The sequence below is a fragment of the Petromyzon marinus genome, chromosome 1 (genome assembly GCF_048934315.1).
Source record: "Petromyzon marinus isolate PM22_M1 ecotype Great Lakes invasive population chromosome 1, UKy_Petmar_22M1.pri1.0, whole genome shotgun sequence".
Classification (NCBI taxonomy): Eukaryota; Metazoa; Chordata; class Hyperoartia; order Petromyzontiformes; family Petromyzontidae; genus Petromyzon; species Petromyzon marinus.
Window position 1 is genome coordinate 7,695,376 of NC_133667.1, and position 11,821 is coordinate 7,707,196.

At 46.8% G+C, this 11,821-nt stretch overlaps 1 protein-coding gene across 2 annotated transcripts; it reads right to left on the reverse strand.

Annotated features, from left to right (window-relative positions):
* Nucleotides 1-374: 374 nt before the first annotated feature.
* Nucleotides 375-10,885, reverse strand: LOC116941357 (uncharacterized). 2 transcript variants are annotated; one of them, XM_032952525.2, is made up of 4 exons: nt 10,350-10,885; nt 6,521-6,658; nt 4,933-5,214; nt 375-3,263 (listed from the first exon to the last, which is right to left on the reverse strand). In XM_032952525.2, the coding sequence occupies exons 2-4, from the start codon at nt 6,621-6,623 to the stop codon at nt 2,944-2,946; spliced, it is 705 nt and encodes a 234-aa protein (XP_032808416.2). In that variant the 5' UTR covers nt 6,624-6,658; nt 10,350-10,885; the 3' UTR covers nt 375-2,943. The 2 variants fall into 2 exon arrangements, with proteins under 2 accessions (XP_032808416.2, XP_032808332.2); XM_032952441.2 differs by having other exon boundaries at nt 6,521-6,662; nt 10,350-10,884.
* Nucleotides 10,886-11,821: the final 936 nt, after the last annotated feature.

An 11,821-nucleotide genomic window follows, 5' to 3' on the forward strand; every position in this document is an offset into this window, starting at 1 on the left:
ATGACGTATTACAGATGTAGTGATATCGCCGTTTGTGTTGTAGGTATGAGTTGCAAAATTACCTAGGGACAGTGGTACAGCAGCGGATTCCTGAATCTGTCCTAGTGGATATTAGTGTTACCCCCCTTGTATGCGTGGCGACGTCTCCAGCACTCAGGTTTCCCCTCGCATGTCAAACATGCGTTAATGGTAACGAGCAGACATATCAATTATGGACCCTAAAAAAGTGCCGAGAATTGGTGAGGCATTTCCTGGGTAAAGGGACGTTACATTTTTTAATTTGATAGTGCCCTTTTGTCCTAGGAATTATCGTTATTAAGTATATATTCATTTTAACTAAAACTGTGGCAATAAAGGTCACAATGCACCGACTGTTTAAATATATTTTTTTAATGCACTGTATATGCTTTGAATTATTCAGAAGTAAATGTCTTGTACACGTTACATTTGCCAGTGCGGCCACAACCACTGGATTACAATTTCAACTTGACTGTGCCTATCAGGGTGTACCCCACTCAGACAACCCATGGCACCTGGGTCTGTCCCGTGACCTGCAAGCGAGACTTTGACACTTCACGTGGCCTCAAGGTGCGCCTCGTCTGGCACAAGTCCCGTGGTGACGTCACCACCACTTCGTGGCGAACGGCAGTTCTACTCCTGGGTTGGATAAAAAAAATAACTTATCAGCGGCATGCAGTATGTGAACATGACTTGGGTCTCGCCTAGGTCGAATCGGCCTTAATGTGCAAAATATCAGCAATTGGAAGACAAAGGTGAGCGTGGTGCTGGCAACACACCACCCTCCTCGTGCCCTATGCCAGCTTCAACAGGTGCTCGCTAACAACTCAACCAGCATGTAAGACTAAATGGAAGATCTTTGAGGGCACAGTAAACACACAATTTGACTAAAGCAGCAGATTATAAGTCATGGTATATGAACACATACATTTAGTGAATGACATACATTTTGATTTGAAGTTTTCGTCACTGCAGGGATTCATATTCTTGGTTCTTTCGGTAAAGTCACGTAGAAGGGAAGCAATAAAATAATATTTTTTAAATTATTGTTTCCCTTCTACGTGACTTTACCGAAAGAACCAAGAAAAATGACATACATCGCAGTAGTGTGACTGGTATAAAACACAGCAGTGGTATTCTCATGACCAACTCAACTTCCAGTCAATTTGCAATTCATGATTGACAACACGACACCTCTGCCTGTCCAGTACATCCAGCAGAGCAATATCATGACGTAATAATATCAATAAGTCATGTTCTTTGCCGAGGAAAATCTCACTGTTTCAAGACTCTTTATTCAAGTGAGAAGTTGGACCAATTCTATTAAAGAGCCTTTGGCATGTACAAAGGAACTAAGCGGACTTATCGAGAAATCAACCACATGAGCGAATAATGGTTAAAGACAGATACAACAATCCATTTGATGCACAGCCATCTTCTGGCCACCTAAACAGCCAAGTGGGTTCAGAAATGTTGGAGATCTCAACACGATTCATCAACCCTTGCCCCCCCCCCCCCCGCAAGCGCTGGATCGTAAGACTCACTTGCATCATTCACAAAAAGATCACACGATGTTATACAAGGTGCCATAGCTGAAATCCAAATGTTACCTGTAATTAAATTAACAATGATAGGGCAAAGTAAATCATTGTCTTAACTGTGGCCAATCAGGTCCTGCAAAAAGTGCTCCACGTCTGTAGGCTCTCGCTTGGTTCGATAAAATGGTTGGACTAATGATGCAATTTCAGGAACCTTTAAATAACTGGCCAGGTGGCTCAGTGGTAGAGCGAGCGGCTCGTAAATTTGAAGATTGAGAATTCAAATCACGTTTGGGGGTCCACTCAGCCCATCATCCGTCCACAGTCAATACATGTATTATGCTGAACTTCTTTTGCACCATACGTAGCCAACCGTGCTAAGCCATCGAACATCACGTTGCTGGAGGTACCAGAACTTGACCGAATGAAAATTGTTTTTCATTTGAGAATTATTTATAATTCAGTACAAATACATATTTATTGTAGCATCCAAACCTCGGCACCCTAAACAGATATCCAAGTAGATCCGGAGAAACACTGCGCACCACACTACTCGACTGCCTTATCAACAGAGCCAAAATAAAGAAGAAAAAAAAACCATTGTTGAATAGAAGTGTTCCTAAGGGTTGAAGAAACACAAGTGATTCCTACTTTGAGAATAACTTTCCCACTTCTCACTTTGCCTAACTGCCTACCTGCAAGGATCATGCGCACCACGTTTTAGTAAACAAAGCACAGGTATTCTCGTCACGTTGCACCGTCCATGAGGTATCTCAAAGTGAGCTCGGCAACACATTTTCACGCACACACGTAAATGAGACCCAACCATTCCAATCCTCAGATCCTGAAACTGGCCCCAGATCCAGTCCTAGATCAATTATAAGATCATCCTCAATATTGTCATCAAGATCTTCTATGGACTCCTCCCTGCATACCACCCCCCCCCTGCCATTCTACTCTGCTCCCCCTTCATGTGTTCAACACCCCAGCAATTAAGGCTCTCTCCGAAAATCCTTTGCTCAATGAGTCGCTCCTTTTCTGCTGTTGGCCACAGACGTTGCCACACTATGAAAGTTGGGGCATGTCCTACGAGGAAACAGACCCTAGTCATTATTGGTTAGATGGCTTATACAATCCACGGACTTCTCTATTCAAACGATGGGAGGGCACTTCGGTTGGCCATACAAGGTTTGCACCAACTTCACTGCCCGACAAAGACATCCCTACGGGCCACTAAGCATTCTCAAAGCAGTCTGCAAATTACAGATGCCGAGCATTTGGGAATCTCGTCCTGTCTCCAGACTCTCCCCCCTGTGGATAGAGCCACACTGTGGACTGCTCCACCCAAGCAATTGGTTACCGTTGCCACCTTTGGTGCAGTGTCAGCCTACGAGGAGTGACAAGGCCATGGATATCCTGTGCCGCTGTTACAACCCATCCTGCTGTTCTCTGGCCAGCTGCTCCCGGGTGCGCGGACGGGCAGCTTGCCGCGCAGGTACGAGGCCGCCGCCAGTACGGCACTGCGGTTCTGCCGGCAGTCGTAGAGGCCATGGTGCTCGAAGAAGAAGCAGTCGAGGATGAGCTGGAAGCCGGGGCTACGGTCTCCGCTCTCGCTGCCGCCATGGCACGACAGGTGAAGGCTGCTCCTGGGGTCCGTGTGGTTGGGGTTTGGCGTGTGGTGCATCACCACGAGGACGGGTAGCTCACCTACACAACCAGGGACACAGCGAAGAGCACCGCCAGCATCAGTATAATGAGCGGGGATGGGGGAAGAGGCGGCCACGCGTACTCTCACCAAGTCATGTCGCAGGTGACGGATGATTCGTGATCTCTTCTGCCTGGGAGTTTTATGTACATATAGTAACGTGTGCTAATGAAGACATGTGCAATGTTACGTATGATTGCACCAATGTTCTCACCTGTGTAAATATAGGGGCAGCATAGGCACAGTTGTTGGCATGCGTGCTGCATGATGACCGTGGCAACTCGAGTTAGATTCTCACCCATGGTCAACTCCAGTAGCGAGTAACACCTGAACCAATCCTGGGTACTAACCTACAACACCCCGCACTGACCAATGTAGTGAAGTATGATCGAATGAACCCCCATAACTGAGAGGACATGGGGAGGCCTTCCTCCAGCAGTGGATTGACAAAGGGATATAAATTATTATTATTCGGTATATAGAACTAACAAGGAACTTCTAGATTGGGTTCAGGAGAAACGTACAATTATAATAAATCATGGAAAGCAGAGGATCTGGATGGGACATACTGTGAGAGGGGATAGCTTGCTGAAAGATGATGAAAGGTGGTACTTTAAGAGAGGGCAGCCATGTGAGAAACCCAAGAGAAAAGAGCATTCTCTGACAGGTCGGAGCAACTCGATCCTGCCCTCAGGCAGAGAACTCATGAGAGAAAGAGTTAAACATGGGTTACATCGCAAGTGAAGTAAACATAATAAATATTATTTTAAGCTTCCTAATTGGGATTTGGACTCTGACTATAGCAAGCCTTGGCCTACTTTTGTAAATAATGTGAAAGAGTCTTAAGCATACATATTACAGCAGGTAGCTGTAAAACCAGCATCACTACGAAGCCAGTGCACAGTGGCTTTGTCGGCAGGTCGCAGACCATTTGTCAACAATTCAAATCCAAAGTCAGCTCTGATCCAAGCATGCTTCACAGGTCACGAGCACCGATTATATTCCATGGTGTACCACATGTTGCTTCCATGCTGGGACTAAGATGGGCACCCTAATCAAACCAATCCCATGGAATCTCAGACCTGGGTCCTCAGGTTCCCTTCTGACATCACTCACTTTGTTCAGCTTCAGGGCCATGTTGGTGTGCCAGACACGAATAGAATTAGAAAACAGATTTTAATTTACATAGTCAAACCTAATACTTGTCTACATTAAATATATGAACTTTCTTATTTTTTCAAGAAAGCTCCCATGATGGAGTGTAGAGACCCGGGTGAGCGTTTCTGGATCATTACTGGGCCATCGAAGCCCCTTTCCCAGCAAAAGTGGAAATAATACACAAACCATTCATGGGGATAAACGTAATCCTGAGTATCGCTTAAATTATGAACTGATAAAATTTATTAGATGTTTAAAGTTAAGTGAATTTATTTTTAAATAATGGTACGTGGGGAATTTGGCCTCTAGACTATGGCAAAATCACTGCTGTGCGTGCCCCGCGAGACGCGGACACGGGCGATGATGGCGATTGCATCACGTTTTGAGAGTGCATATTCATACAAATCGATTTACCGGTGAATGGAAGCAGTAATCTACGGAGTAACTGATTATTACAACAGCAGATTACGACCAAGTGAGGCGAGCCGTAGGGAGCAAACTTTCTGCATGCACCTGGGCTGAGCTCACGGCGCGCCGGCTCCGTGTCGCTGGCAATGCGCGACGCGTTCACGCAGAACACGAAGAGCGGCAGCGCAGGGGAAGCGGCGGGAAACTGCGACGCGGCGTTGGCTGGGAGGGCACAGGGTGACCTCTCAGCCGACGCGGGTTGGTACGTGGGCCTGAGGTCCAAGCCTTCCGACCTGAACGGCTCGGTGAGCCAGCTCAGGAACATCTCCGCAGCCCCAAACATCTGCCCGTAACAGCGGTAGGGGAGCGGCACTGAAAGAGGCGGCTCTGTGCACATAGGAACAAGTCGTAAAGTCGTTAATGTGCTCATCACAATTGTCATCATTGCCATGAGCATCACCTTCATCTTCAATTTAGTTTAGAGTTATCATTCTCAAAGCAATCGCTGAACTGTCAGTTTCAAAAATATATATTTGTATCTCGTTTTTTCCAATAAAATTTTTCTTAATTATTTCCCGGTTTTTATTTTGCTGAACGGAGCCGGCTTGGCCAAGTGCCGCCCACTTCTAATGTCAAGGGCACGGCTCTGGTCCATAAACAACACGGGGTAACACCGTGTACAGCAGACACTTAAAGGAAAGGAGGCAGATTCAAAAGAACATGTTATCCATTCTTTGACAACCTATTTAAACCCCCACCCGCCCCCCAATTGTTCGGGACCCCTGAGCTCAACGCCCCTGAGACATCCATCTTGTTAATTGCATGAGATCCCCCTCAACCAACATGCGTAGCTCGTTACTTTCCCAAATGTCAGCCGCTCCATCAGTAAAGGGCAGTGTAGTGAAAACCACTGTTGTACTGTACTATGCTCCAACGTACATGCATCCCACCTTCACAAACCCGCATTGACAAAAACATTCAAGTATGGTTAAATAACCTTCCACCCACATGGCATGGGGAGGCCCTCATCCAGCAGTGGATAAAAAAGAGGTATAATTGTACAAATAGTCTTGTTTTACCAAGGTCTCTCTTTTAAAAAATAGAGACTTAAATTGGTCAAAGTGGGCTCTCAGCCAACTACAAATAAAGGACATGTAGACGAGTGTCGGTGCAATAAATTATAAATCTAAAGGTTCTACCGATTCCTCGACCGTCTTTAAAATATTTCTGCCCTTAAAAAGGCACCTCCTCCTTTGAAAAGTGACGACTCCACAAGTCCATCATAGTATTGACGACCCGCATTGTATTTGAGATTTGAGTCCCAGGTGTTTGCCAACATCTTGACCATGATTGTTTCAAATGCCTCTGCCATGTGTTTGGCAAATGCTGGATGTGCAGAACCAAGCCAACGAATCACCCGTCACTGTGACTTCTTATCCAGTCACAACGTAACCAATTACCGTGAGCTTTGTGGAGTCTTTTCATTTGAGCAATGTCATTTCTTAAAATGTTTCTTCAAACTTTGAACCAGGCAAATTATCTTCAATTAACGACACTGGGCATTCCACCTAAAGATGCTGACTGGAGGCAAAGACTCAAGCTCACAGTCCTCATGAAGCCATCTCACCTGTACGAGTAGAGATATCCACAAGGCAAGAGACTCGAGCTCACAGCCCTCATAGAACCTGCTCACCTGATGTAGGCAGGGGTGGTCTCTGCAGGCGAGCCACCTCGTTCCGCAGCTCTCTATTTTCCTTCGTGAGCAGCTCGATCACATGATGCTGACACCTCAACATGCACAGAAACTTCTCTCCGGCCACCAATGTGTCATCTTCCTGCCAGGCAAGTGAAAATGGCACATTGTTAAAAAATAATCCAAGCCATAGACAAATTAATTGATTTTGGCCAATCCTTTGATTACCTGGTCGTCTATAGAATACGTCTTTTATAGCAACACTACTTTTTTATTAACTTAATATTATTTACAGAAGATCATCTTTTTGAGAGCTATTGTTTCCCCCACGCCTCAGGATAGCCAGACGGATGGACAGCGCTTATCCATTAACACTTACACCCAAAGTTGGAAATAAAAACAAGCTGGTAGTAAACGAGACAAAGATAATCGATTCTTGAATCTAACGATGACCCCAAATCCTGGCAGTTCATTGTGGCAGGAAAATCACACCCCTAATTATAAATGAACAAACCTGGTCATCAAATATACTTCATAATGAATGAGGTTACCCTGGCTGCGACAGGCCTGGACATTTCCTCCAAGTCTCTAACATAAACTGTCGGGGTTATGGCTAAATGCACGCAGCTGTATTAACTGTGATAATACTAAGCATACTCTGCTTCACAGTAAACTTTCAAGATCCCATGACATAATTTGCAAGAGTAGGTCATTGTTTTGCCGGTGTCATAGTCCAAAATTTGTCAAATTTGAAAAGTTCCCAATAAACGTAAAAGTCATCTTCCCCTCCTGCAAAGAAACATGTTCGGAGACGCAGGCTCTCTTAAGTAAACAGGCATAATAGTTATCATACTGGAGTACAGCAAAAAAACCATGAAAAACGAAATACATTTTCAAATTTATAGTAAACTGATTTCGTAATAATCAGATCGTCAAATATGCCATCGTCCTGTGAAAAATGATATCGCAACAATCCTACGGGCAATCCACCGCTGTGTTCAATCTCATCCGTGTGGACGTGAAGCAATGTAGGCTGTGTACATGTGCCTGGCTGTCCCACATCACCTTTTTTTAAAATCTCGTTTCCCCCGTCTTATTTATATTGTCAATTCCTTCTGCATCCATACACTCGTGTTCACTCCATTCACCTGTGATACCGCAATGCTATGCATCAGTCAAGCAACACCTATTTTTACACGCGATTTAAAGCATATTTTGAGCTGTTATAACGAATATTACTCTATGAATTACATCTTGTATATATAAATTATCTCAAGCCCAGCTCTGAATGCCTCGCCTCTCCTAACCGCCCCCCCCCCCCGTGAAAACAGATGCTGCTCCTCCGTACAACTCATTTCTTGCTGCTATCCGTCCTCTCTTTCCTCACCTCTTATCACGCTCTGATCCCTGACCTAATGTCCCCGTTCCATCTCTACCTACACCTCTTCCTGCTGCTCATCTTGTGCCGTTGCCCTCTTTGTCTGTTTTGGGACTTCCGTACCGGAATCTCATAGATTATATTCCATTTCAACTTATAACGTGCACAGTATTCTCTCACTCTCATAAAGAGAGAATGACTCTGAGGCATGAGGAACCACAGACAAGCAGGAAAGCAGCTACGCGGTGAGCCGGCGCTACCAACAATTGCGGTCCTCTACACAGCATATGAAGGTGTTATCGGCCAATTAATGAGTGTTTACATGTGGGAGGAAACCGTAGCATCTGGAGAGAACACAAATGTACTCAGGGGAAACACTCAATCCCATACAAGACAGAACAGGCGGAGTCCACATTTGTTTTCCTCCTCGACGGCCACGAGAAGGGAGTTTCACAATCATGTTTAAGATCCACCAACCCTCACTGCCTCGACTGTGCTGGATTGCAGGCCACGCGCATAGCCATCACTGCCCGGCTATAAAATATCCGTGACTCTACTGTCTCTCTCCGTGGTGTGCATTGGGCAGGCTCGGACTGGCCGTAGGGCAGTCTGGGAAAATGTCCGGTAGTCCAGTCCATTCAGTGTGCCGGTCTGTATGGGGAAATTGCACATGTGATCAGAGTAAAAAAATATATTTTTGTAACTAAAATAATGCATTACCTCTAATATGGACGCTTCATTGCTTATTTACGCTCTTAATTGGCATTAAGTCCCATATTCGGCATCCCCAAAGATGAATCCTCACTGGCCCATTAGTTTTTTGGACCCAGCCCAAATGGGCCAAAGAGATCCACACTTAATTTGGACGGGTGTGTTTAGATATGCCTGGGCCGATTTTTAGTCCCAGTCGATCACTGGCCACGGGGTAAGAGGTTTCTTCTCTTCCACGCCTTGCATTCATCGCTACAACATGAAGCGTTCTTCCCCACCCACGGCACGAACAGAAGGTGGTCAAAGTGAAAGCAGAAGCAAGCCCACATCTCACGGCGTCACTCCACCACCAAGCAGCAGGCTCAGCACACACAACAACCGCCGTTCGCCGCTAAGTGTTGGTGACGTCACCACAGCACTTGTGCCAGGCTAGGTGCACTTCGAGGTCACGTGAAGTGTCGAAGGCTCGCTCGCAGGAGGTCAGGGGGCAGACCCAGGTGCCATGCGTCGACTGAGATGACTGACAAGATTCACCAACTGTACTCCCCACACAGCCACTGCTGTAATGCTACACTTCTCGCTGAGCAGAAACCACGAGTCGAACTATAGGATCGATATCTTCAAGAGAGGAGTCCTTGTCTATACTGTAACGTCTGGCAGTTCACCGGCATTGATTCAAGCCTGACTTATGGTGCTGCTGATGAGATGGACTGTCCAAACCGGTACGGAGTTTTGCTTGTGCTGAAATTATGCACTCCCAGAACAAAGGCGGTGGTGGGGCCGATGGGCTTTTGTCATCATTTATTTTAAGGAGACGAAACTTAATTTTATTTTTCACAATTATTTAGTCAAATGTCCTTCATTCGCATCTAACCACCAGCTCGCAGCTTGGCTGGTTGGGAAGTTTCTCAACTCTCTGCGTGATCCACCAACCCTCGCCTCCAAAGCGTCTGGTGTCACGGCTCCCCCTACTCTTGCATGCGGTAAAATGTTCAGAGGCTAAATGTCAATATCGAGGCCTGTTAGCTACGGGTGTGCTTCAGGATGAACGCAGACTCTCGTGGTTTAATTACACGGCCCATAGTTCGGGTTGCATGGCCACAACCGTGGCCTGTCCGTCTTTATTTCCCCCCTTTATAATATAATTAGCATGGTTGGCTACGTACGGCGCGAAAGAAGTTGATTATCAAGTTTTTTTTTAAATCTGTAATTACGGAACGCTTTGATTGGTGTCTATCTGCCTGCCCAGTCGCCCTTTAAAAGAGCTTCTCGGCTCAATGGGGCATTTTGCTCGGGAAATAAACTTCCGATTCTGATGTTCTGCTGCGTTTGAGGGTTAACCCCCCACACACACAGTGTCTTCGAGACAGGGGCGGGGGGGGGGACGTCAAAGCCAGCGACGTTGTGGGTCTCGAATTCGGTGTGTATTCCGGAATAACCCATACACCAGGGGGGAATAGTGGGGGGGAGAATAGTGGGGGGGGGGGGGGGGAATAGTGGGGGGGGGAATAGTGGGGGGGGGGGGGAATAGGGGGGGGGATAGGGGGGGGGCGCCCCGTGCCAGTGGTGCGAACCGACGGCGGAACCCGAGCCTGGGACCCAGCAGAGTGGCCCGCTGGCGAGGGAAGAGCCCCCCGGCACAGGCCAAACGCCTCTGATGACCGGCGGCCATCCCCGTGTCTTCTCACCCCTCTCACCACAACCCCCCCACTCCCCCCTTGCGGGGTCCGCCTCGCTCACCTTCAGCTGCAGCAGCAGCCGCTGCAGCTCGGGGTTCTCGTCCGACGCCGCCATCCGCGACTCGTCCGTGGCCGGGCGGGTTCCCCGCAACTGGCCCACGGCCACAACGTCGACTTCCGCGTGTCGTCTCGGTGCGCCGTTAAAGCGCAGCCTAGCCTGGCCAAAAAGCCGGGGTTCGAATCGCACTCACGGCCAACGCCGGTGACGATTATCTGAACCAGTCCCTGGCGCCTCCCTGTCGGTCGGTGTGTTAAAAGAAAACAAACAAACAAAAAAACCATCGCCAACTCGAGAGAGACACCGGGCTGGGGCCTAGTATACTGACCGTCCCCGTCCCCTCGTGTGCCGTGCCGGCATTCATACGCGCTGCGAGGCTTATACGGAGGGAGGGGTGGTGGTGGGTAGGTATCTGTGAACGTGTGAGTCGATGGGCGCGGTGTCACAGTGTACGTGTGTGTCTCTCCCTCTCTCTGTGCGAGCAAATGAATCAGTTATCGCTTTGCGATTGCCACCTCCCCCCCCCCCAAAAAAAAACCCAGGGTCGATTCGCGCGAGAATTGTTGCAACGATTCACAAGGAGTCGAAGTCGAGCATGCTGCAAATCGCGAACGTTTGCGTTATGAATTCAATGCAAGTGTAGTTTTCACACGTAGGGGCTTTCAGTTCAGTTCAGTTTCCATTTATTTGGTATAGCCCTGTGAGCCATTCGGCTCTTGAATCGGGTGCAACCGCAACAAACAAAAACATGAACAAGAAAACATCTTAAAGTGATTATGTGACAGTGCAAACAGAAAATCCAGGAAAAAAACATCAAAATATTCCTGAAATAGCACCATCCACCAACGCTGTGTGCAAAAATCCCAGTGGGATGCAAGTCAACAATATTATGAGACCTCCTTTGCCAGTAGCAAGATATAGTAATAGGTTTTTACCCTTTTATCTAGCACCAAAACTGACACCTTTATACAAGGGATCATGTTTGCAATAACCACAACAGAAGTAGTCAAAATGCAAACAAAAAGAGACAACTCTGATAATGCACTGTCCTTGAAATGTATTGGTCCACACCCGAGACAGCTCGGCTCTAAGAAAAGCTGCTTCGGGGGTGGACCAATCAATTTCAAGGACAGTGCATTATCAGAGTTGTCTCTTTTTGTTTGCATTTTGACTGCTTGTGTTGTGGTTATTGCAAACATGATCCCTTGTATAAAGGTGTTAGTTTTGGTGCCAGATAAAAGGGTAAAAACCTATTACAACAACCACAAGACAACTAAGATTAAGGCCATCAGTCTAACTCCGTACTACAATAAACAAAAACATGGCCAAACCAAAAAAACGTTTTCGAAATCACCAAAATAAAAGCCAATATCAATCATCATCCATAATGCAGGTTTTTTAAATTATAAATGTGTCGTTAAACCCGCCACCACCTGACAGCCAATGAGTAAGGGGGCGTCCATAAATGACGTCAC

Excerpts from the sequence above, each read along its gene's own strand:
- LOC116941357 (XM_032952441.2), bottom strand. The coding sequence starts at position 10,403 with ATGGCGGCGTCGGACGAGAACCCCGAGCTGCAGCGGCTGCTGCTGCAG. Across the intron at positions 6,663-10,349 it reads GGCTGCTGCTGCAGCTGAAG|GAAGATGACACATTGGTGGC; the intron begins GTGAGCGAGGCG and ends CTTGCCTGGCAG. Across the intron at positions 3,264-4,932 it reads GCGCCGTGAGCTCAGCCCAG|GTGAGCTACCCGTCCTCGTG; the intron begins GTGCATGCAGAA and ends CTGGTTGTGTAG.